The 26,870-nt window shown below is 42.9% G+C and overlaps 1 protein-coding gene across 4 annotated transcripts; it reads right to left on the reverse strand.

The window, feature by feature from the left end:
• Nucleotides 1–3,474: 3,474 nt before the first annotated feature.
• Nucleotides 3,475–24,781, reverse strand: BEST3 (bestrophin 3). 4 transcript variants are annotated; one of them, XM_062613712.1, is made up of 10 exons: nucleotides 24,607–24,781; nucleotides 20,587–20,756; nucleotides 18,803–18,897; nucleotides 17,962–18,195; nucleotides 12,658–12,812; nucleotides 11,854–11,931; nucleotides 11,303–11,455; nucleotides 8,319–8,399; nucleotides 6,853–7,004; nucleotides 3,475–4,682 (listed from the first exon to the last, which is right to left on the reverse strand). In XM_062613712.1, the coding sequence occupies exons 2-10, from the start codon at nucleotides 20,736–20,738 to the stop codon at nucleotides 3,785–3,787; spliced, it is 1,998 nt and encodes a 665-aa protein (XP_062469696.1). In that variant the 5' UTR covers nucleotides 20,739–20,756; nucleotides 24,607–24,781; the 3' UTR covers nucleotides 3,475–3,784. The 4 variants fall into 4 exon arrangements, with proteins under 4 accessions (XP_062469696.1, XP_062469697.1, XP_062469698.1 ...); XM_062613713.1 differs by lacking the exon at nucleotides 20,587–20,756 and having other exon boundaries at nucleotides 24,607–24,779; XM_062613714.1 differs by lacking the exon at nucleotides 24,607–24,781 and having other exon boundaries at nucleotides 18,803–18,883; nucleotides 20,587–20,712.
• Nucleotides 24,782–26,870: the final 2,089 nt, after the last annotated feature.

Below are 26,870 nucleotides of genomic sequence, written 5' to 3' on the forward strand. Positions count from 1 at the left end.
CTGTTATTTATGATGGAGGAATTTAAAGATGATGGGACATGCTCCTGCAGCCAGTCAGCCCCTACACCAACAACTCAGCTCTACAGATTCCAGCACAGAGCATTCACACATCCAAGCCATAGGTGCAAAATTCGGCAGTGCGTGCAGGGACCAGCCCTCTCTTTGCCCTGATATATCTCATCCTGCTCAAGATTAACACCATCTGATGGGAGCAAGCTGCTGCTCTGACTTGTCTATCCTGCCCTGTTCTATCCTCAGTCTTCTCCAGCCTTGCCAGATTCTGGTAGGCATCAAGCTGACTTGCATGATAGGTGACACCTTTGCAAGAAGTGCTTCTTGACAGTTCAATACAGCCAAGACAATTGTGTTTCTCAAAATGCTTTTATTCATGCAATGATTCGACATTGTTTATATAAGCAAACATGAACTGTAAATTGTTGGGCTTGCTAAAATAGTCCATTTACCATGCTGAGGAGAATAGTGTATTGGGAGACGTGAGTAACGGAGCACAGAACCCCAAAATCAGAGCCTGCAGATGTTTGCAAAAGTGGGATAACAGACTAAATGAGGAGACAAAATTTCTTTTGGGAAGTCATCCCAACACTAGCTTCTTTGCAAGCAACAAACAGAATATTGCAGCTAATCTGGAGCTGGCCCATTACGTGCACAGTGCTATTTGTGTAGTGCAGATTACATTTGTGGGACTTCACAGAGCAGTCATTCCTAATTTAATGTGTCTACATGTCTAACAGGCATCTCTATGGGACTTAACTGAAGCTTTTATCTTCCTAATAGCTACGGTGTGGCTACCCTTACCCTCCACTGAAGAACAAACATAGTTGATGGGCCAGGGAGTGCTGGCAGAGGTAGCAAAATCGTTCCTTATAGATGCATAATGTCCTGGTGGAAAGCAGCAGTGTGTGTCCTAGGTAGCAGCTAGGCTGAGAAGAAGGTGATGGCAGATAAGCAGAGCTGGACGATGTGAAGCTAAGACGGCATCTTCAGGCTTAGCACTGCCTCATGAAATATGCTGATGTCTGGGCTGGGGAGGATAAGCACTTTGCTCCAACATCTTAAGCCCTGGTGGAAGCTGAGGTGAGAAAAGAGTAAGGAGATGTAGTGGGAGTGGACCCTCAGTGCAGGTTTGTACTGGGCAGTTTACAGTTATCTCTGTTTTCTGGCTGAAATCCCCTTACAGAGAGAAGCACAGCTCCTCAAGCTTATGTACTGTGAGGACACAGCTAGACAACAGGGCAGACTTCCTCCATAATGACTGAAAACCCTTCCTGTACATGCACAGCTGGGAGGAGAATGGCCAAACTCCTCCGAAACCTGTATTGCTCTCCTGAATTTAACAAAGTTCTATAGAGGAGTGTTTCAAGGAGAGCAGCATTTGCTTTAACTTTGTGTCTAGCTGTGTGACACGTGTAAAATGTATCATTTATACCTAAACTTTACTGTTTCTTAAAGTTAAGCTGATTGGTAAGTGAAGTTCCATGACAGTTACAGATGCAATTAAACTAAGAAAATATTGAATTGAAAAGTGTTGCTTTGGTTCAAAGAAAAAAGTAGAGAATAGGGAAGAAAGAGTGAATGCGGGAAGAATGCCTTTTTTTCTCTGCTAATGTAGGGAAGGGAAAGCTATGTGTTTCCACCACTGTCACAGGCTGATAGAGTCCTCTTCCCTGGGGAGAGTCAGCAGACCGGGGCTCTGATGGCTGAAAAGCTAGAGGATGCTGCCAGAAGCTGCTATTACCTAGTAACAGCCACCCAAAGAATCAGACTGCTAGGTTAAGGTGCTGTTTATTTCAGTATCATTTCACTTTGTCAAGGCTCTCATCCTGTTGGTCAAACCTGACCATAACAATTTGATTTGCCTGAGGACTTGTTGCGGGTGGCAAGGGTGAGGTTGCACCAGAATGCCTTACTGCAAAACTGTGACTGATTCTCAGTACTCAGTTGCTGTCAGACACTGGCACCACCTCATCCCACAGCATGGAGAAGTGCCTCTGTAAGTGCCTGTGAAATCTGTGCTTGGCTTTTCTGCACACCTGAAATTCCCATAATCTGAGTTTAAACACATCTTCCTGGGGCTAAGAAGTGTCCTCTGCTTCCTAAACTGATACATGTGCTTTTGTCTCGTGTCTTTGAAGGATTTGAAAGGGAGACACTGCTCAGAGCATGTCTAATGCACACCAACAGTTCCCAGACTGAAACAAAGCTGGAAGAAGTAGAAGTGAGGAGAGTGGTTGATTTTTTCCCCTCCCAAACTTACCCAGATGGAATAGCAGAGTCGTGTGCTATGTGACAGCCTTACTGGAAGGGCTCCTCACTTAAGCAGCTGGACATAGGAGCAGGAGCAAGCAAATCTGTTCATTCCTTTCCCAGCTTCAGGGGGTCCTGAAGACTCTCAGGAGCCACTGGTGCTACCAGTTACCCTGATAGAGACCTTGGTTTGTTGGCTGAAGTGCAACTTTCTGAGCAAGACTGCTGGGTGGACAGGCTATCCACACAGCCCATGCCACTTGTTGGCTGCTGCAGCCCCATCATTCCCTTGTCTCCCCTCCCTCTGTTCCTCCCAGTCACTGAGCTACCTGGACTCTCCCTTGTCTAATGAGACCATCTACTTGGATGCTCGCTCATGGGGGAACGCTGGACTCACGCTCCAGTCTGAGTCTGTGTAGATGTGAATGAGAGCTGAAACCAAAGAGCTGCTGCTGCTTTCAGGGCCTGCTTTGAGACTTCTTGTAGAAGTGGCAGCTGAAAGGCCAGGTTGCTACCAGGAGGTTCAGGGAGGTGGCTTAGCCGCCCCTGGAGCAGCAGGAGCCACCTAATGCTGGCTCAGGTCTGAGTTAATGGAGGATGTGTGTGACACATCTGGACAAGTGTGGGAGCAGACAAGGGGGGGAAGAAAGCAGAGACCAATTTTTGCTAGTGGTCCTGGGCCATTTACTTGTCTACCTGGGGTATCTGAAGCCTTCCAGCTGAGGATCTCTGCAAGAGTGGAGCCCTAAACTCAGTTGCTCCTGCAGCTCCATCACCTCTTGAGAGGGAGCCACAGTCCTGGCATCACCAGGGAGGCCACCTGGGAGCAGCATTTTACAATAAACAGCCACCAGGTACAACATACACATGCTCCAAGGAGCAGAGGTCAAGGCTCAGACCCCCATGCCAAGCTCATCAGCACCTTTGCCTCTTCCATTTTTCTTACTGAAGTTAAACATTTAATCCTTTTATTTTCCCACTCTGCAGTGGCACAGCTTCAGTAGGAGAGGGGGGGCTTTTGCCCCACACATGTGGGGAGACTGATTTTTCAGGCATTCCTGCAGACAGAGATGGTGAGCTGAATCTCTCCAGGCTGGGTAAGGAGCCCACACCTCCCCTTCTAGCCATTTGAGTGGAAACCGGAACTATTGGTAGGTCTTACAGAGATGTCACAGACCTTAATCTGAAGGAGCGGCCAAAGGTGGATCCAAAGTGGACAGAAGAGCCACCTCTGCTTTCCTGATAAACTCAGTGGGTGAGCCTGCACAGCTCGCTGCCATTTGCGCTAGCTAGCTTGCGTTCACCCGTGAGGCTCCCTACAGTTTTACCTACAGGATCACAGATTTCAACCAAGTGGCTTAAAGCATGTCACCATAGTGCATTCTCTTTAGGTGCCCAATTCCTCGTGTTCAGGATTTGTCTGAGTGTTGTGTTCTGCCCTTCACACTTTCAGCAAACCTGTGTGAGAACCACTTGTGCGAGAGGACAAGAAGTTCAGTCAAACCCAGAGCAAGCACGGTCAAAGTTTTCTTTCACTTTTCTCATTAGAAAATTCCACTATAGCTGTTTCTTTACTATCCAGGTTTTCCCACAGGTGCTGCATCTCAAATGTCTCTGGAGCAGCAGCAGAAGTAAGATTTTTTCCATCACTGGGGGTCCTTTGCTGTGAAGATGTCTCAGAATCTGTTAAAGTGTCAGCATTTGACGTTGTATTTTGACTATGGAAGCTCGGTAAACTCCATCGCTGAATGTTTCTCTCCTGATCTGTTATGAAACCGGCTAAATTACTAACGTAGGGTTCATGTTTGGGCTTCCCTATCACAGTAGGAAGTGACTGATGCACCTCAGAGCCTGGGAGGTATGTAGTGACTTCTGGGGGGAAAAAAGGGTCGTCCAGAAGACTCACATTTGTCTCAGTTAGGCTCCTTTGGAGCTTCTCTTCTGGCATGCTTGCGTTGCACTGTGTTTGCGGATCTGGTTTGCTCAGCACATCAAGCGCTTCCTCCTCAGCTTCAGAGATGATGACCTCAGGAACTGGTTTGTTTGTCTCAGATGAAGTGTCGCTGTCACCAAATGGTGCCTCGTTCCTTGAGGTTTCAGTTATGGGTCCTAGGTCTCGGCTACTGTGAAGTCTGTTATTTCTGTCAAGTCCTTCATGTTTCTTCTTGAAGCTCGAGGTGGAGTATCTCCCCCTTGTGTGCATTTCCTGCAGGCGCCTGATGTGCCCCTTTTCATCTGCTGGGAAGAACACTGAGTTCTCGCTTGTCTGCCGACTGTAGCGCCGCTGAGCTGGAGGTGAAGGGCCCTCGTGGACACTGAGGAATCTCTTGACTCTTCTCAGCACTGAACGTTGCCTTCGGTGTTTCTCCTCTTCCCAGGGCCACTCTTCCCCGTAGAGGAATTCAGTGTCAGCCAGCCTGCCAAATAAATCCTGTTAGTAGGTGGCGCTTATATACAGAAAGTGTATGTAGTCTGCATGCACATATATCCCTCCGTCTCAGCAGGAAGACCTAGGAACCAAGGCCCTAGTGTGTCCCAAGGAAGGGCATGAAAGGGGTGAGGGTGTCAGGAAATAGTGCCCCTGCCTTTAGACGAGCCAGATCACATGGAAAGCTCTCCACATCCAAGTGTCTGTTCTCCTGAGGATGAGGCTGGGAGGGCATCCAGCTGGGCATCTGGCACTACTTCATATTTGAGCTGCAGCCCTCTGTGGCAGCTCCGCGTGGTTAGGCTTATGAATAACATGAGGGAGAGGGGAAAAAGGAACCCTGCTTGGTGCTGTAGATAATTTCGAGGAGAATTCTTCAGGCAAAAATAACAAGAGTGAAAAGGCTGCTCCTGGAAGCAACAGTGTGATGGTTTCAAAAGATGCTGGAATTACTCAGACGGCCAAATCCCACTTACTTCTGGGGCACGACAGTGTGTCTGAAAGTCCCGCCTGTACCTGGTACTCTTCTCCTGCCCAGCCTTCGTGGTTCTTGAGAACAACTATTGCTGCATCTGCCAGGCAATTCAGTACACATTACTGACCCAGTGTGCCCCAGAGGACAAGTCAAACTCTCACAGTTACCTGTTCTGTGTGCAGATGGCAAAGGGACTCAGGCCAGACCTGAGGCAAGGAGAACAGGGAGGCAACACCAACCCAGAGGGACAGAGGAACTTCATCCAGCATTTATGAAGCTCTTAGAGTCATGGAAGTGTTCAGGTTGGAAGGGACCTATAAAGGTCATCCAGTTCCAACCCCTCTGCCAAAGGCAGGGACACTTTACACTAGAGCAGGTTGCTTAAAGCCTCATCCAACCTGGCCTTGAACACTGCCAGGGATGGGGCAGCCACAGCTTCTGTGGGCAACCTGTGCCAGATGTTGGCTTGAGGGGGCTGGGAAAGACTTTGGCTCAAGTTTTATTTATGCCCTTTGAACTTGGATGAATCTTTAGACCTGTTTTTTGAACTGTGCACAAGAGCTACCAACTTTTTTAGAGAGATGAACAGAGAAACAGTTTAGAGGAGAAAATAATTGGTAAGAAATTCAACACATCAGAGCTGTTTGCATTTCACAGGGGCTAACATGGAGCCATTTTTCATTCACCCCGTTTCATTTTTTGTCCAAAGTGCTTCTTATTAAAAAAGTGCTTGCAGACTTAATAATGTTTCTGCTCTGCCACCTTTTCTCCACTTGCAATTGCAGTAAAATATATTCTATGAGTTTTTCTTCTTTACCTTTTCAAAGCAAAAATCAAGCAGATTTAATTTTGAGAAAGGCTGGAAAATTTTGAAGAAATGGAAAACTTCTTGAAATAAGTTTTAAAGTTAACAAATGGCTACTATAAAGTTTTTAAAAAATTTTCAGATTAAAACATCTACTTGCCCTTGTATTTGTTCAGGCATGGTGGTATTTACACCTACTGACCTGTTCTATATTAAAGTATGTCACAATGTTTAAACTCAACAGCTTCTAAGCTAACTAGCCTATCACTGATTTCTCATATAGATTCTGACAGCACCAGGCAGTCCTCTCTTGTCTGTATGTTTCTTTATAACGATGGTTCTTGTGTCAATCTCTACAAATAACTCCATTCCTTCACAAAATCTGGCTGCTCCAACTTCCATGCCTAGATTATCAGTCTATGAAAAGTTGTGCATTTACAATAATTTCTTGTTTATCTTCACAAAAATCTGAACTGATTTCAGCCATCATCTGCTACCTAAACAAGCACAGGAATAGCTATTTTGTTAACTGGGGGATGTATGAAGAAGCAGTAGTAAATAATTATTAAGAGAAGTCAGTTACTGTCTTCAGGTGCCATCCTGTGCTCAGCGACTATCAACACTCTCCCTGCCAATATACTCTATTTAGTAATTACACAATTTAAGCTATGGGTGCCAAATTCCTATGAGCATATGGACCTACGAGCACATGGAGACATCACCACCTGAACACCAGCCTGTCCACTCCCTCCTAACATCATTTCCACCTTCCTCGCTCAAGGTATTGTCACAGCCTGCAGCCCTGCTGTCCATCAATCAACATGGGCTGTAGGGGTGGTGATATTTCTGATGGCATTAAGAACCCTTAGTGCCACTCACCCCATTTCAATAGTCGATCCAAGAAATGAAGGAATACAGTAATCAGCAGCTGCTTTTGTGTAAGGTGGCCGGGCAGAGGAGTCGTTCCAGTAAATATCTTTCTCCATCCTTGGTAAGTTCATGTGCATCTCATCCACTGCTAGAAGTGAGACCTTAGATTTTTTTGGTATAAATCATGTCAGTTTCAGCACAGTACAGTATAAGACATAATCTGCTCTGGACTCCCCGGGTCAACATTTCTTTCAGAAACACCTGAAAGTAATCTCTGTACTGGCCTGCATACTGGGAAGAGACTCGGTATTAAAAAATATACCCCCTATATCCTCCTATACTCCTGAAAGCATAAGTGTTATTGTAACTTGAGTCTTCTGTGCTGCAAAGTTATTTGTGTCAGATTGAAGTCCTCATGCATGATGTAGATAAATGGACATGTGATCCTCCACATGCTATAGGAAATCTGTGCTCCTTAAAATGCCCAGAAGTAGAGAAGCTTTCTGATAGGCTTTGCCCACATTTAAGATGTTCAGAACCAAGCACGTGGCCATCCTGTTCTAGGACATTCCAATACATTTTATACAAAGGGCTCTGAGGCACCATAGCATAAGTAGCCTGAAGCAGTGTTAAGCTGGAGACCATCTCTGGCAGCGTGAAGGCTTTTCCCACTCCTCTCCGTACCTGCATTGCTTGTTTTGCTTAATATGCTGATTTAGTTGCCCTGCCCTTGCTTCCCCTAATATCTGGGCTCTGCTCTCCAGTCTTAGTGGTCCCCAGCAGACGTGGGGTCCAACAGCAGCTCAAACCTATGCTTGACTCTACCTGCAAGGGGAGCAGCATGTGCCACTCTTCATGTCTTTGGGCTCATTCAGACATACAGAGGCTGACGACAGGAGCTGTTTGGAAATCAGGGGTAGCTGCAGTAAATCTGTACCCTGGCAATCTCAGACCTCCTGCCACTGAAGATGCTGGCTTCTGTGCCCACCACAGATGCTGCTGTCACAACATAAATCATGGTATAAGCCCTGCTTATTAGTTCATGGCCCTGCTTGGTCTTTTTGGGATCTTCACTGCCATTTTTTTTTAAAGGCAGGTTCATATACAATACTGTAATCTCTAGACATTCAGATTAGCAAAACGTGTCCTTATCTATGTGGGAGTAGATGGCTTTTGGATTTGCAGGATTGACCTACATTACATGTTTTTCCAGGCATAAAGTGAGCTTATAGTTTGAGGTCAGCTGTTTACTTGTCTAGTCAGGCATCATAAATGCCAAATACTAAAATCAAGATGCATTGACTTGTCAAAACAAAATCTGTGGATCACAGCCATAGGTACTCCTTCAGGGAAAGAATTTGTTATGTTGTCACTTGTTGTCCTTAGTTTGTGCCTCAGTATAAGGAATAGGATTAAATGTAATGATTGATAACCTATAGTACAGTAAAGCTGGAAGTAGAAATAACAACAGCAACCTGTAAATTCCTATCGATGCACCAGTTAGTTTCAAAATCATCATCGTCTTCTCCAAATGGATTAATAAGTTGTTCAGCAACCTGAAAGGAAAATGAGACAGTGAATAGAGGTTGGCATGCCATGTCAGGACTGCTGCCACAGAGAAAATAAGATTGGATTTTTCTCTCTCCCTGCCTGTCACTTCCAATCATATCTTGAGCTCCCGTATGATGGTTTTGCTAGCCTAGCGAAGGAACAGCTTGCTTTCCCTATAGATTCATACCTCTGTGTCTCGTTGGTGCTATCAATCATAACTGTCAGTGCTGGCCTGCTGGGAATTGAGACATGTCTGGGCCACGCAATTGTCACATAAGATAGTCATTACCTCTCCTTACTGTTGACTTTGGCTGATTTAAATGAATGTCTTGGCAGCTAGAGGCTCTGTTACTGCATTATGGTATACAATGCTCCACCAGCCCATTCGGTCCGTATTCCTGAGCCCTGCAGCTGCAGTCTGCTGGAAGGACCACAGCTTGTCTCTCGAGCTCAGTCCGCAGCCCCTGCTTCTTTATCGTGGGTGATGCTGATGGCATACCCCCGAAGCTTTCCAGGAAAAGCAGCCCACCGGAAGACTTGACTCAAATGAATGCTGTGCATCATGCTAGCTAAAGGCAAGAGAGAATCTGAGCTTGTTCTTTCATTCAACTTGCTGATTTGTGTTTCTGCACTTGAAGTGATTAAAACTGCAGGGGAGAAGCCCATCCTGTGGAAGGCACTACCAAACAGTGAGCTCCAGCACCTTTGTAGTGAGGTGCCCTAGTCTGGGAACTAGGATGGGAAAGGAAACCTCTCTGGCTGCCCATAGCCTTATCCTGTCCTGTTCCCCTCACTCCACAAGGATTAAATATATGGAAAAGCAACAGACACTGCCCCCACTCTATGATCATCAAAGTAGATTGTGGGGAGAAAACTTCTAGCTGCTGGGGGAGAAAAAAAAGATGATGTAGGAAAAACTGAAAAAGATTTAGGAAATTCAGACTGCTTCTCTATTTCTCAGTTCCTTGGTACACTGAGGTTAAATATCCTCTCCCCTTCATGCTCTTCTCCTTCTGTTTGTCTTTTTAAGCCTCAGTTTTGAAGCCAATCACATTCTTGCTGACCCTCCCAAGCCTTCTTGATGGCCACCAGGGCCAGGCCAAGTCCTCAGTTTAACTTGGGTACAGGTAAATCAACTGTATGATTAAACAGCCCTGCTCATGAGCCTCACAATGGATGACTATGATCTAAATAACTTATAATAGTAAGGGAGTCACTCCCTGCCTATTTATTCCCATGTGCTTCTATGTTGCACCAGTGGGTAAGCACCTGCTGACTCTCCTAGGTCACAACTTCCCAGGCCAGCAGTGGAAGACATCAAATGAAGTGCCAAGCAGACTAACACAACAGAAACACCCCAAAATCAGGAGGAATGAAAACAAGACAGGGGACACCTCTGGTCACACTATTGGCCTGCCCCATGGCATTAAATTTTGGGTATAGCTATGGAAGTAATGCAATAAGAATGACCTAGAACAGATGCTGCTTTTGCAGGGAATCACCACCCAAAAATCCACTGCAAAACCTGTCACATGAGCTAAAAGAATTAAGCAGGGCTGGGACAGAGGGAACAGCATTGATGGCCTTTTCTTTGGCTGAGCTGGTCCCGGTATGTGAGACACGACTTTACTTGCTGGAAAGGAGTGCGGTGCTGGACAACTAAGCCCTGTATTTGGACAGTCTGTCTACACCTGTAATGATAATGGAGTGTCTGGGAAACTTTACTCCTGTATTGTAGGTATAACAAACCAGGCCTGAGGCCAAGGCAAGAGCTCATTTTAGCCATAACTTCTGAGAAATAGCAAAGTTACTGGAAGTCAATAGCTTGAGGCTCTTTCTGCAGCCTGGCAGCCAAAGCTCAACACACTCAGCAGGAAACTGGCTGTAACCTTCAAGACAGAAATATCCTGACTCAGGGCCTCTGCAGGTTTCAACAAACCTCTGGACCAAGGGAGCACTGCCAGTATTAAATCTGCTTTTAAAAACTGCTTCTCCTCCCTTTCATTTCCTTAGGCAGAAGGTTCTTCAGTTACAATGGCATCTCATACCTGCTATAGCCAGGATTTGGCTGGTAGCCCTGAGCCAACCTGGAAGAGATGCTACTAACAGCCTTGGGTGCTGATGAAGGGGAAACCATTCATCCTTCAAATGCACCAGCAGGATGGTCAAGAGGAACAGCTTAAGAGTTTTGTAATCAGTAAATCTCTGGACAACACTGCCTAGAGCAATGTGCTTTCCCCACCACAGCAGCCTCCCTTCCTCTCTCTCATGCTCCCCTCAAGGCTGGTCCCTGTGTGGCACACCCCTTTCCCCATGAGTTCCTAAGACACAGGACTAGAGGAGCTTGCTCTGCAGACACTTTACTTTTCCCTGCAATTGACAGCTTGGTGTGCTGCTTTCTCTACTCTGCCCTTTGGAGTTGGAAAGGGGGCTATAAAATTAGCCAATTTTGCTCAATTTATATTCTAACAGAAAAGTCAGCTCTAAGTTTCCAGCCATGATTAATAATCCCAAAAGGAAATCTTAATGCACATAGACCCTAATGTACCAATTTGCTTTTTATTTGAAACTTTTCTCCTTTCTACCTTGATAGTCACTGCAGAAGCAAGAACTGCCATGAGGTATGCCTTAATTACTCAACTATGAGATTGATGGTGGTATGTTAACTGAGCAGACATCAATGGGTAGCATCCAATTCTATATATAACTCTTCTTTATAGTGAACATTTTTATGAGGTAGGGTTGCAGCCAATATTGGCTGCTACTGTTTGATAGCCCTCTGGAACTGGAGACCTTTAATTGCTTGCATCTGATTAGGTTAACAGTAGATACTAAAGGCTGGCTTTGATCAAAAGAAAGCATGATTCAGTCCCTTTCAGCCCATGACTTTTCCATAAAGCTAGTTTACCTTGAGCCATCCTGCGTAGAAGAAGAACTGTAACAGTGTGAAGATCGGAATGTAAAGATCTAAGTCATGTCCCTGATACCCTTGGTCAGTATCCAAAAATTGGCGCCCTATCAGGCAGGCAAAGAAAAAAGTATAGACTGCGAGAGTAACAACCTGCAAAGAATAAAACTTCATTGAAATCATGTAATGATGCATAAAGCAACACATATGCAAAGGCTTCTGACTGCCTTTTGCATATAATTTACAAATCTGTAGGAAGGTATTATGAATAGAGGGGTCACAATTATGGCCAGGGAGAAGACCCAGGAAACATAAAAACCTTTCAGTGCTTCCCTCCTCTCCCCCAGGTTATGAAAGGTCTTCAAAACATCTCTGCATTAAATGTGACTGTTAAATATGACTTAAAAGTCAGCCAGGCCTTTGTGATCCTGTGGGAGTCAAGGAGTGTTCAACAGCTCAGAGAATCTGGTTGAGTCTATGGATATTTTTCACCAAACTCCCCTTTTATAGAGATGGTGTTTGGAATTTTGTAAAGGGTTAGAGCTCAGTACCTGGGTATAGACCAGTGGAATTCCAACCCAGTCATAACCAAACAAAAGACTACACCAAGACCGGTACTTATTCATCTCCTAAAAAGAAAAAAAAGAGACAAAGAATAAAAGAAAAAGTAGCCCCCAAAAAACTAAAATAGCATGGGGTTCAATTCTAAATTATAAATATCTTGTTACAAGTCATTTTTGCACATATGAAAGGACAAGGAGATACAAAAGTTTGGTATATAGAAATTGTTATCATAATTACATCCAGCACCCCACTGTCACATTTGAATATTCATTTGGCTTATGGAGTTGGAATGCTTAGTATATTATGGATTTCTTCACAAATTATCTTTCATTTCTATCTTATCTACAGTCAAGTGATACATGAAAGAGAATATATTATATCATAAAAAGGATGTCTGACTACTTAATGAAATATTCAGGGAGATTGTCTTCCTGCAATTGATATTAAAATCTTCCAAATGTCACATTACTCTCTTCTTTTTTTTTTTTTTTTTTTTTTTACCCTGCAGCAATGGAACAAGTATGAATTCACAGTGATGTTACAATAAATTTTTACTCATCAATTTGGTGCTTTAGTTAATACCTTCTTAGTCATATAAATACAATCCCAGCAAACTGCTGCTGTGTGTACTTGAGAGTACAGAGGTACACAGAGACAAGCAGTATAAATCCTGAGTAAGATCGCTTAGACGACACTGGAGAGCTGTGCACAGTAAATCAAATTATGGAAGTGAAAAGCTACCACATAGCAATTTGAGATCAGTTTTCTGTAGATTTACTTTTTCTACTTACGTTCAACAGTGTCTGCAGATCTACACTGTCTCGAATTCTCCCCTCTTTTCGTGCCTTTGAAGCCAAATTCCCAAACCAGACAAATGGAACCCAGTATTTCAGGTGGGGAGACTTCAGGTCATCAAAGATTTTTCGTTCATATCTTGTCATAAAACCTGTTTAGCCAACAAAAAACAAATCCAAACACTTAATTTATTCTGTGCTTTCGGTCCTACTGATTGTCTAAATTTTTAATACGTTTGAGTCTGTTTATGTGATATTTACACAGAACTATCCTAAATGCTATTTATAATTCTGACTAAGTGGTCTCTTCCTTTTTCCTTTATTTGAGGTTTTTGCTAGGATAGATCTTGCCTGAAACAACTGCTTTTGCAATAATTACCTGTTACTTTTCAGCAATGATGGCATTAGACACATCTCCACCTATGCTGTAAGGGCACTTAGGTGACCTTCTGATACTGATGATTTTTTGGTAAATCTGCAAAGCAGTGAGCAAGCAACAAAGGATACAAGCACATGCATGAAACAGAGCTCCACAGAGACTGTGCCTTCTGCTGGCAAAACACTTCCCTGCCAGATTGTGTTTCATGTTTTCTTTGGGGTTATGAAGGCGTGCAAAGAGAGGGAAAGGGAACCATGCACAGAAATCCTGCTGCTAGTGGGACACCGGGCCAGATGACATGCTGTGAGGCTGCTGGCTGAAGCTGCTCTCTGCCTGGCAGTTTGCCTCGCTGGGGTGCTGGAAAGGTATTATGTTTCCTGAAGAGTTCCCCTGGCCTTGTGAAGTCCTGCTTCCCCCTGCTGCAAGCAAGCCCAAGGTCAGAGCGCAGGGGAGCCAGGGCTGTGAGGGACAGCACCTGCATCAGAGCAGGTCGCTGCCTGGGACTGGCAGGGGAGCAGCTCTACCTCTACCCTCTTGGGTAAGAAAGCACTGTGCTGCTGTTCTCCTTCCAGCCAGCCTGTGAGAAAAACCACCTCAGAAAATACATAAGGGTGCATTCACATTTTCTTATGTCCAAATCCTGTATTTTCTGTGATTGGAGTAATCTTCAGGTTTGGAGAATCTTAGCTTTTTGCTCAGGTGTGTGTCACCTCCCTGGGTGCGTATAAGGCTTCTTCTGTTTTGTTGACATCAGCTCCAAAAGAAGACAAAGTTAGTACATAACAGCCTCAAAAAAAGTGGCTCAGCCAATCAATCAGAAGCCCGAGTGCTGAAAATTCAATAGGGGAGTTGAGAGTAGACAGGATTTTTTTCTTGTCTCCAACTCGTAACTAAGAATTGTTGCTAACAATTGCTAAACTGGCTCATTGTTGCTGACATTGCTAAAGATACATGAAGCAGAGAAAAAATACAGAAACCCAGTTGTTTTGTATAAAAATGTGAATAAGGTAAAAGGAGATTTATGAAACACAGCAATCTTCATAGATATTCTGCTGTTGAGAAAAATGCCACTGTTGTACAGTTGCAACAAGTCAGCACAGGAGGTGTGAAATATTGCTACTGAGAAGGAACACAAGGACGGGACAGAAAATTCCATGGAAGAATAAAAGTTCAGCAACAAGACACAGTACTCCTGCAGTATCACAGAATTTGGTAAGTTTGCAGCCAGCTCTCATAATCAAGTGCACAGAAATAATCAGGCAACCAGACAAACAGACCTGCTAGTCATGACTCCTAAAGACAGCTTTTCAGACTGCCTTTGATTTTTGGCTGGTCAGCCTGCTCATTATGGGACAGGAAACGATATTTCTATCAGACTGAGACAGACAAAATATCGGAAAATTGACAGTCTGGAGTAAACACTGGATGCAAGTCACTTCAGAGGCTCTGGGAAGTCATCCTTTGGAAGAACACAGCCTGAAGAACAGCGAAGGTACAAGGATCAGTTCAGCTCTCCACTGTTACCTGGGCATCTTTTTGGTCAGAAAAGTTCAACAAAGCCTTGTTCTTAGAATCATAGAATAGTTAGGGTTGGAAAGCACCTTAAGATCATCCAGTTCCGGCCCCCCAGCCATGGGCAGGGACAACTCACACTAAACCATGCTACCCAAGGCTCTGTGCAACCTGGCCTTGAACGTTGCCAGGGATGGAGCATTCACAACCTCCCTGGGCAACCCATTCCAGTGCCTCACCACCCTCACAGTAAAGAATTTCCTCCTTATATCCAATCTAAACTTCCCCCATTTAAGTTTTAACCCGTTACCCCTTGTCCTATCACTACAGTCCCTAATGAAGAGTCCCTCCTCAGCATCCTTATAGGCTCCCTTCAGATGCTGGAAGGTGCTATGAGGTCTCCATGCAGCCTTCTCTTCTCCAGACTGAACAGCCCCAACTTTCTCAGCCTATTTTCATACGGGAGGTGCTCCAGTCCCTGATCATCCTTGTGGCCCTCCTCTGGACTTGGTTCCACAGCTTCTCATGTTGAAAACACCAGAACTGCACAGTACTTCCAGGTGGGGCCTCATGAAAGCAGAGTAAGTTATGGCATGAACATGCAGCTCAGAACCATGTGCTGTTACTGCAACAGGTAGATAGAAGTTTAACTACCTGCTTCTGTGTTATGTGAGAAAGAGTTAATTTAGGTACTTCCTTCCACCAGAGGGTTTGGAACTCCATACTTCAGCCTTTTGTAGGTATTCATGTCACTGAGCTCACACCTCATGTTTCTCTTAGGCATTTCCTAGCAGCTGTTTTAGGCTGCTCTGCTCATCTCCTGACTCATTACTCATGTTTTTTAAGACTTGTGTTCTTGGGCATCCAACTTCCCTCTCGTACCTTGCAGCCAACAGTATTGGTATGCTTAGAACTGCTGCTAGGCATTTGACGCTTATGGCATACGTGCACTCAGCACCATAATGTCATGAATCCACATGCATCTACTGCTTACAGCTCCATAAAGAATGCTAACAAATGAAAAAAAGTTCAGAAAAGACTTAGAAGATTCTCCCTACAAGACACTGTCTTCAGTGTCTTGTAAGGAGACACTATAGACGGTAAAGTTCCTAAGTTTATTCAATCCTTTATGCACTCTGTTAACAGGTAGCAATTGAGAGAAAAATGATGTTTTAACCTAGTTAAAAAAATAACAACTCAAACCCGTTCCAGAATCTGGTGATCAGAAGATGACCCTGTGCAAGTTCAGACTGGAATAAAATCCCACTTTTCAGCAGGGAGTTCACCACTGTGAATGTCAGTTCACCTAGGATGCAGTGTAGTCTCCAGTATACCCGGCTGAATTTTAGATCAGGGCTGGTCATATTCCTAGAAGGTATTATAGCTCAATCAGAAACTGCAACATGACAAAGGATGTTGCTAGTAAGCGTTTATGCCTTGTGTTATGGATGAGTCAGACTCCATTATCATGGTATTGTTCTCAGATTTAAAACCTATGCATTTAAGCAGTTCACTTACTGAAGAGAGGAATGTGTAGCAATAGTTACACTGTGGCAGTTCTGTTTCATAGAGAAATGCAAAACCTGCACAGGTTGTTGCAATGATGACAGATTCTGCTGGTCATGTTCATACTAAATGCTGCACTCCCATGCAGTCTCACATGTAATGCCACAGGGAGCTAGGGAGGGGATAATTGCAGAGTACTGTCTTAATCACTGGATGTTAACGAAGCAAAATATACCCTTAAGTGCTCAGTACTGCAAAAATTATGTGGCACAATATGTATTAAAAACTGCAGAACAAGCACTGAAATCCAAGGAGCTGACTACACTGTCAGTACTTATTTATACCATTTATAGAATATTCTTCATTGTTCATAAGAAACCCCAACAACAAAAACTTGCTTTCCAGTCTACAATTCTTGTACAACACTGCGACATTTTGTCTCTTTTGGAACAGATTGTCTTTAGCAATAGGGAGGCAGAGCTGGATTAGCCTGCTGGAAATGTTGTAATTTTCCAGTGTGTACTAGAAGCAGATTGCTGGGGAGAGTGACAGAAGCTTCCCTGACCTTTCACAGGCCCAGGTAAACAGTTTTGTTGAAGAGCACAAGGAAGAGAACTTCAAAATCCAACTGAATCCAACATAAATTTTGGATAATAAAAGACTCTTTTTTTTTTTCCAGTAAGATCAGCGCATTCTGCCTGCATTTTTGTTAATATCCAAAGCTTCTCGCACATATGTCAAATGTGGATATGTATGTACACACTGCATATTTTAACTTGCTACAACTTTGCTTGCTAATCTCTGCCAAATGAATAATTTTAAGTGAGAAATGCAAGACAGCAAAAAAGGTATGACTTCTTCTATTTAGAATATATCCCAATATCTCTGCAGTGGCATTCTATCCCTGACCATGTGAATCAGAAGGCATGGCATCACGCCTTGCCTTTAAATACTCAGCAGTCAGACCTTCACAGGCAAGCAGTCTTACACGACTGAGCTCTCTTTCCCAGCATCACACTTACCATGTTATCAAAACAAATTGAAAATAAAGACATACTTATTAATACCTATTATATTTACCCCTGAAAAATTGTATTTAAAGTGAGATTTTAAATGTAAAGAAAAAGCCCTCAGGGTTATTTTGGATTTTTTGTTTGTTTTTTTTTTTTTCTTCTAAGTAATACTTAAAATGGGAAATCTACTCAAAGTGCAATCTACTTAAAATAAATAGAGATAAAGCTGTACTTGTGAAGCGCCTAGAGAGATCAGTCTCTGATACACAAGACAAGTTGTATCCAGTGCATCGAGGCAATGCCATGTGTCAAGTCACCTTTCCTACTGCACCATAATGCATTGCAGATACATTATTTTTCATGTTTTGGAGAAGGTTGTACATGTTCCATATACCTGTGTGTTTGGGGCATGCCTATTGCCTCCTTGATGTCAGAAAACAGATCCACACAAAAGTCTCCAACTCATTTGATTTCTATAGTGTCACTAGATGAAGACTTTAAGAGCATTAAAGCCACACACTTAAGGGCACATCATTTAATCCACTGACAAAAATGTAGTCGCTTTGACATAGAACCATAGGTTGGAAAAGACCTTTAAGATCACTAGATCTTAAAGACCTTTAAGACCTTGAAGTATTCAAGACAAAGTTGGATGGGGCTTTGAGCAAGCTGGTCTAGTGGAAAGTATCCCTGCCCATGGCAGGGGGTTGGAACCAGCCCAAACCATTCTGTGATTCTATGGATCCATTAGTCCAACTATAAAAGACATGAGTTAGTATGAGGCACACATGGGGCCAAAGAGGAAAGAAAAAATGAGTCTGCCTCCTTCCCTCCTTGTGCCCCCACCTCTGAAGTAAAGGAAAGAAATCCAGGGGAGAAGGACACCAGTACCTGCTCCAACCACGTGGTCCACGGTAGGGAACCTTTTGTACACAGCTGTGCTCACAGAGCGAAAGATCAGCAGAGATGTTAAATTCACATAGCGCATGAGAGTCCTCCTTAACAAGCGCCCATATTCATCTCTGCCCTGGACACAGCTAGAGATGAGGAACATCAGACGATCTGGCCATGGCAAGTTCACAAACTGGTTCCACCAGCGATTCACCACCAAAGTCACGTAGAAACCTGGGAGTTAGAAGGGGAAAAAAAGTGCAGTGCCTGTCAGGATTTCTGTTTAGGTCACTTTGATTTGGTTTACAGAGTGTTATTCATATCACTAAGCTGCTACATTTCCCAGAATAAATGCAGTATATCACGTCAAAACCCATGATGCAATCAACTCTCATTATTTAATAGACACTGCAACTTAATGGCCCATTCCAGCTGAGATTCTCATACTCATTAACTTCCAAATTTCCTCTTCTGAGTAAACCTTAAGTGGATTTAGTGATTTGAAAGATTGAGCACAATGTATCAGTGTTAGTGGGCACTAAATATAGTAACTTTACTCTTTTGTTGGTATAATAAATATATATATATAAATATATAATAATATATATACTAAATAAATAACTTTACTCTTTTGCTGGTATAATTTGAACATGAGTATAAATGTTGATTTGACACAAGCGACTTGAATTTAAGGAGGTCTGCTTGAAGCTGATGATTTCATTGTGAACCTCTAACCTCCCATAGGCCCCTCAGCTCTGAAGTGCTTCCATGCACAGACATTCACAAAATGCCTGAACAGAGGCAGTGCTGGAGATTGATTTCACATGTAACCGGTACTTACCAAGCACAAAAGTTACCGGGATTTGTTCAGCATATTTGTCACAGTAAATTGATAACTTTTCAAAGAACCGTTTTTGGCTACCTGTAAGAAAAAATCTGCAGCAAGAATAAAATGTATCTGTCCTTTCATAATATTCTGGCACTAGCTACAAAGTGCAAATAGGTATAAATAATCAGGTATGTGCAATCAGGAGCAACCTCGGCTAATGTCTTCAAGTGAATTCTTAAAGGTAAAGTCCTTAACACTTTTGGCATGTAATACAGAAGCTGAAGAAGAAGACAGTATTATTCCCTGGTTTTTTTTGCAGCTTTCTCATGGCTAATTTGACTGGCAGTACTAATTAGGATCACTACGCCTGGAGAATTAGTTTGCTGTCTCAAACGGACCAACCATGGTAGCAAGTCTGTAAGTCTGTAAGTAGAGCTTACCCTCCTTTTCCAGAGGGCTACTTACTAAAAACGGTCAGGTCTGGTTGAATTGCAAAAGGTTACTAATCCCTAACTGCTCTTATTTGGAAATGTTACGTTTTTGCAGTATTTTTTTTTTTATTCTTACTCCTACTAAATATTTCTCTTCCACAAGATTAAAAACACAACTACTGTATTTATTTTTCAGTGAGGACGATATTCACCAAATGATAGATAATGAGTGGAGTATGGCAGCTTCTGCCCATGGGAAAAAGGATATCTAATGAAATACAACAAGCCTAAATAGAGCATTTGTTTTAATTTGTATAGATTAGTATTACACTTATTCTTTGATTTTATATAAAAGGAACACACGACAAATATTTGTTAGGTTTTGCTTATAATTGTGCAATAGAACCTGGAGCACATATAGAAAGCTTTTGATGGTGTATTTACCATGGTCTTTAATTGCCAATTTTAATTTTAATACATTTGAGACTCCTGTGTTTCTTTACGTATTAATGCTGAGTTTACGGGTATAGAACATTTTGCAAAATTAGTGATTAATCACAGAGAAACTGAAGCTCATTTTCTCCTTGCTTCACTTTGCTTGAGCAAACACTGGGGTCTAATTAGAGATCAAGGCAAGAGCTGAATCATTATTTTTATACTTCTGTGTGGTGTACTTCATCAATTAAAGTTTCACTTCACTAACTGATGCAACTGCATCTGTCATACAGGTGTTTAATTCACACCTTGGTGGAAGAAGCAGCTCTCCTAATGTGACTCTTCCAGGTGCTGGGTGACACAGAGCTAACAACCACCTCTGGTTTCCATGAAGTCTTGCTTGGCCTTCTGCAAGCTTAGAAATAAAGTTTGCATGTCACCCTAGCGTTAAGCAAAACTTTTCTTCTCCTGACTACGTAACCTGGCTCTCAGATTATTACCTTTCAGGTTTGTTAAAGAAATTACCACTGAGCAACTGAAGACACAGTTCTGCAATTAGAGTAAAAAGTCTATACTTATCATCCAAAGCAGAGAGGCACGCTCACTGCTGCCAGCTCCAAGTCAGAATGATAAAAGCTGTATAACATAGGCTAGCCATGGATGTTTATTTAGCCTAACTTCAGTAGGATGGTTGCTCAACAGTGGGATGAAAGTAGAATCAGCTGAATATGATAGAAAGTATTTTATTTATATCCTACATGCTTTCTCTGGAACATTAAAGTAAACATGGAAAGGAGAGAGCATTAGAAAAGGTCCAAGGAAAAGACAATAACTATGTTATAACCTCCCCCCATCATTCATCAGCCTAACACTATGAAGTATGAAACTTCAGTATAACATTTAATGAGATGTGAATTGGAAAGAGTGTACCTGTATAATACACTTATCGCTGTGTAAAGAGTAGCAAAAACAATAAATTCTCTGTACAGCAATTTGTAGATGCTGCCTTTCCACTTTAGGAGTAATCTGTGAAATCCAAAGAAAGTGGCATTTGCTACTTTGCTGGAATAAGTGACTGTCATCGTCTTGGCAGGCTGAGCCTAGAAACGTAGAAGAGAAGCAGGAAACCAACAATATTTTAGACATCATATTCTAACCTGAATGCACCCCTGTATAGGTAGACACATAGATATACACATATATATGCATATAACGGCATAGGTATACATAAATACATGCTGTATGTATTTATATATATAGACAGAGAAAAATTATAGTCGTGCAGTTACAAGCCCCTTTGAGACCTGCAGATTGACTGATGCAAGGCTGGTTTTGGGCTTTACCTCAAAGACCACTCAAAAGCAACAGCTAGCACTGAATGTGGCCATCTGCCTGGGGAGCAGTGGCAGGGACATGTTACACCTCTGAAGTATCGGCTTACTCTCAGTTTTCTCCAGTCTGGTGTGAGGAAAGAAAAGGAAATAAATTTGCTTGAAATTCTTTTCCAAATTTCTTGGCTTCTCAACAGAGAAGGAAAGCCGAATTCCACAAATACACCTTCCTCCCCAGCCAGTATTTTTAGCTAGCTTTGGTAATTATACTCATCTAAAACTAAATGAGATTTGGAGACTGCCTCCTTCATTAGTGGTTGCGACAGCAGCTGAGATCAGGTGGGGAGCCCTGTTATTTCTCAGCCTGACAGCTAGACATACTCATCAATACTCACATACTCAAAATAACATGCAAAAAAAGCCATAGGTTTGTCCTGGTAGGAAGCATGTGACACAGTGTAATTAAAGCACTAGAAGTATACAAGTAAATATTTTATGCTGGGTTTGTTACTTACTTACCCAGTGCAAGGAGATACTACAGGAACTTTCATGTGCTTACAAAAATGCCCCCAACAAAGTCCAAATGTGGATGAAACCAATTTTGTACAGCATGGAAGAAAGGGAGTAACTAAGACAAGACAAAGCCTCAAGGTAGGGAGTAACTAAGACAAGACAAAACCTCAAGTTAGTTGTGTATCATAAATAAGATTCTTGTCTATATTCTCTTGATTCCACTGTAGGTCATTTACTCTCAGAAAAAATAATCTGAACACCTAGTTAATAGGTGGCTTGGTGGAATTCCATGCAACATGGCTGTGTCTTTGATGCAGAGCATGAAGTAAGCCATTAAAATTCAGCTGTAAAAGTGCCACTTTTTCTTTCAGTCACCAAGGGAATTAGCAGGAAAAAGACACATAAGCCTTCTACTGCTGACAGACTGTCTCTTCTCCTCTGCAGGATGGCTGCTCAAGGTTTGCCAGCATGGGCTTGGAGATTTTTTTGGTGTTATTGGGTTTTTTTAAGATGCATGGGTTTTATTCTTTAGCATCCAAATGATAGTTTTCCTTTTTTCTGAGACTTGGAAGAGGCCTTTGAAATTTTTGTTCTTGTTGTTGAACTCCATAAAGTTCAATTCAGGAGCCAAGCTGACTGGCATGCAGAAATGCAGTTCTGTCTGCTAAAAAGCCTGTGGTCAGGATGAAACACTTAAGAAAATGGAAGCAGAGATTTCCATTTCCCAGCAGAAATGGGGCTTTATAAACAATGAGGGAAATCTGTGACTGGGCTATAGTGGAGGAATGGGGTAAAAAAATACTCTTAATGATACACTGAGTTCTCTTAAAAGTATAGGAGGCTTTAGTCCTTGCCCTTTGCCCATTAATGCTGGGGAGTACATGTATTCAACCCAAAACATCAAGAAATGTGTCTCTAGCTCCCCACTAATACCTAATCTGTAATGGAAACCTCCGGTGGGACTACCCACGTGTAGGGGCTTAGATCTAAAAATGATATCTGATAATGTGAGGGCTTATAGCCTGGCAGGAATCCAGACCCCCAGGGTAACACAGTGCAATGATTAGAAGATAAAGTTAGACAAATGCAGTCTGAAGTAAAATACAAATTGCTAACTGTGCGGGCAACAAACTGTTGAAACATGGGACTGGATAGACATGCTGTGGTTTAGGATCTTTAAGATGAGAGCAGGTAGTTGGACAAAAGATGACCTTCAGGAAGAATTCACATAGCTGGGACATACAGGATTGAGGTTGAGTGGCTCTGCTGGTCTCCCCTGGTATCTGGGCACCTGTGAAACTTTCTGGCAGTCCCTTTTGTTGTGGGCCATGGAGGGAAAAAAATTGCTTTGCAGCACCTTCATAGCCTCTGCAGCTCTGCAGGAAGGCAGTGACTGGTGTCAAAACCATAGAATCATAGAACACTCTGGGTAGAAAGGGGTCTTACAGATAATCTAGTTCCAGCCCCTTGCCATGGACAGATGCACCTCCCACTAGATCAGGTCATGGATCAGTTTCTGGACATGAGGTTCAGAAAGGAGTCATCCTCCCAGGCATCCATGACTGGATGGTGCCAGAAACTGGTCAGGAGCTGAACTGAACAAAATGGGTCCACCTCCTCTACAGACCTGCAGCAAATCCTGTCTTGCAAGGCCTAGTGGATGGGTTTTGGCCACAACTGCAGATCTGTAATTACAATAGGATTCATAATTAAGAATATTTCCCCATCCCATTAGACTGGGAGAGTTTTCTTCATCAAGTACTATTTGCCTGCTTGATTCAAACAACTATATTTCACTTAATCAGATTCCAGCCATCTCTCTTAGCAGTTTACTCGATGTCCTTGGCTCTTAATAGAAACTCTTCACATTAGCTTGAGAAGCACTGGTCATCTGCAGCTTTTTCTTTCCACCTCTGAAATGGGGCAAAGAAAAGTGGGACTGCTACAGCAGTTTCAGCCTTCAGTACCTTGGTTTCCTTGCCCTGCTTTGCCTGTGATGCACTGTGGTTTTGCTTCCTGCTAAGCAAATGCTTAATTGAATATACATGATTGGGTTCATATAGGGACTTCAGGGTAATATAATTCAATGTCCTAAAATATACATTAGGTCAGATTAGGTGATTTAGACTATATGACTATATGAAGCTATGAGAGACAGCCACGTGTCTGTCTGACTAGATTTCACAACATAGCAAATAGATTTAAATCTGCACTTGTGCTTTTTTCCTCTGGGAACAACTTGGGTGCAGCTCCCCCCCTGCTTCCCGGGAACTTTTGGCATAAAGCCTTGCCCCGAGTCTGGTTCTTGCACAGTGGTCCCAAGACCTTGCTTCGTGAGCAGCATGTTGACTGAGAGTCTTTCCAACATTAGTCATGGGCACAGGAAATGAAAAAGCTAAAACTGAGACAGATAGGAAGAGCAAAGCATAACAATGCCCCCCCAGCACATTCCTGCCTGGGCACTATTTTGGCCAGGCCACAGAAGGACAGAGAGTGTTAGATTAAATACCACAGGCACTGGTGTCATGAAAGATTTTTATATTAATTGTGTTGTTCTTAACTTCATTAGCAGGTACAGAGCAAGGCTTTCTGCTGGATTTGCAAGCTTGAGGACATAACACAAGTTATGTCCATTTTATGCCTGCAGAGACTTTGGCTCATATCTATGATGCTGCTTTTCCTTTTGTTTGGTGTTTGTTCCCCTTCCGAAACTTTCTCAAGCACAGGCTGAAATGTGAGTTATATATTACACCACTTTTGCTAAGATCATCAGAAGCCATTAGGCATAAACACCTAAAAATAAACATTTCCCCCAGCCCCTACTAATATTGAGCCCACCTGTAAATGGGATTTTTGCCTGGCTGAGAATTTCAGGATGCATTGGGATTCAGAGAGAAACCACAGGAAAAAATAACAGCTATCAGTGTCCTAAGTGACCATGAAAGTCACATTAGAGAATGTCTAAATAGTGGCTCTGCTCAGACCTACCCCTTGTTATTGTGTCACCTTTTTTCTTAGTTCATGAGGTAGTAGAGAAAGTGAGTGAGAGAGATTCAAGTTAAGCTAACTATAAAAGCATATTAAGCTAATGTTGTATCCCACTAACCTGCTATTTTGATTTGGCAGTCCAAGCCTGAAGGCAAATCCTGGACCCTTCCTCTTCCTCAGGCACCGCAAAGTCCCCTTCAGGTCTGCAGTAGTCACCTTGTTCTTCTTTTAACCTGAAGCAAGGGGTTGCTGCTGCCGAGCCCCAGGAGGAATGGACTGACAAGAACAGGGGTTAAATGTCTTTCCACTTCTGGAAGTCTGTTTTTGCCAAGTACCCTGTCCTGTCAGTTACAGAGGGAACAAACGCAAGCAGCAGCAGCAGCAGCAGCTGCTGATCTTGCTCTTTTCTGGTCTATAATTATAACGCCACTTGCCATCGGAAGGACCCCTTTCATTTGAAGGAAGAATCTTGTGATGGTTTGGCTGGCACCTCCAGTTTTCTACCGCTGATTTCCCATCCCCAAAATGGGATGGACAAGAAGGGAGCATTTTTATCTGAGACTTCTTTTGAAAAGCCTGATCTCTCTGTGAGGACACATCAGTGAATAGCACTGACTACATCTAAATGGGAAAACCGAAGACAACCCCACCAAACTTGGAAGTGTGCTCCAGCTACACCTCAGTCCCACCATGGAGCACACCTTTGCTGCATTGCTGGTTTGAACTGGGAAATCAGGACTCTGGGGTGTGCTGTAAACATCACCCATCCCTCAAAACAGGCAGAGTTGCTGCTACTAAAAGACTCAATAATCCTATTAATGATGGTACATCTCAGCATGTAAAAGTCTTTCTGCAACTGGTGGATCTGCACAGAACATCTTCCCCCTTCCCCTTTGTAAAATGAAATGAACTCTGTCTTTTATGACCCATGGCATTAAGAGGGAGTTGTAAAAGGTGTTAGACTGTAAAAGCCCAGGAAATGTCATATAATGTTGCCATAAATCTCTATGGAGACTAAAATAATGCAACTCTGAAGTAAATAAAAAAATTGGGGGGGGGGGGGGAGAGAAAACAAGGTTTATGGATTTAATACATTTTATTATTAAAGGTTTCCCCACCCCCACATTAGTCCCATAAAGCTATTTGAGGACACTTATTTAATTAGAAATCCCTCGGAAAGAAAAGTAGTTGCTGCCATTGTTTGCCTTTCTTCTTGTTGGCAATGGCAGAAGAAGACACTTTGATGTCAAAACAGACGAGACATTAGACTGTGGCATGTGTGTGTCAAGCAGTGGCCTGCGGCAAAAGATGACAAATTATTTTAACATTCAGTGACTTGGGATGAAGAAACATACTGCCTGATCCTATTACAGTGACTGCCCTCTGCAAGGAAAACTCCTACCAACAGGGATATTTTAAGGTCATGGGTAAAATAATTACTTAGACCTAAAACATTTTTCTTTGCTGAGTATAATCATTTGCTGGTCTCACTGAGCAGTAAATAATAGCACCTCTGTGTGTCAGTGGGTATCAGGTGGTTTTCCTGGCAGCTTTTCATTCTTCCTGCAGATTGGAGCAGCTGAGATTGCTCCTCTGGCTCTGAGCTGTTTTGCAGAAGACATGAGATTTAGAGCTCCTGTGTGTTCAGAGGCAGAAAGAAATACAGGTTTCCAGCTGTGTAGCTCCATTGTGAGTGGTTCTGTAGGAAACACTCCTCTTTTTATTGCTAAGGTGCCCCTAAGTCCTTGCTGAATGTTACCCAAAGACAGGCAATGTTTTTATCTCTCCTTCATTTCCTTCCTCCCCAAGAGAAGCATACTTGATTCGTGTAGAACCTTTGCTAACAGTGGCTGTAGTGTGGTTTTACAGCATCCTCTGACTTGGCTGGGCATATCCTTTCCCAGGTAATGGTGCTCTCATTTCAGGGACATTTGAGGGTGCAGTCCCCATAGGTTGCTTGCGTCTACCTGGATTTGGGAGGAAGGGAGGAGGGAGTGACAATTTGTAACTCCTACTGCAGAGTTCCCAGTTAATGAACTTACTACAGTTTCTAGCTGATGCTTGTATCTGTGTTAGCATGAGTGAGCGGAGATATTTATTGTAAATTTTAAGGCAGTCTTGCCTTTGAATTCAGCTCTTCAGTTTATCTTTATATTGATATTTTGAATCCACAACATTAACAACAGATTGGTTCTTGGCTCCAAAAGCTTAATTATTACAGAAGGGCTGTGAAAGCCACCGCACCAATTTCAAGGTCCAGCAAAGGCTACCTATAGAGCTCTGCAAAAATCCTGTTTTTCAAGACATTAGAAGCTTCCTTCTTCTTTAGAGACAGAGGATAAGGATGGGGACTTGGAAGGAAGGAAATAGCAGTAAATGGTG

The sequence above is a fragment of the Pezoporus occidentalis genome, unplaced genomic scaffold (genome assembly GCF_034315485.1).
Source record: "Pezoporus occidentalis ecotype Australia unplaced genomic scaffold, CSIRO_AGI_Poc_V1 ctg17, whole genome shotgun sequence".
Classification (NCBI taxonomy): domain Eukaryota; kingdom Metazoa; phylum Chordata; class Aves; order Psittaciformes; family Psittacidae; genus Pezoporus; species Pezoporus occidentalis.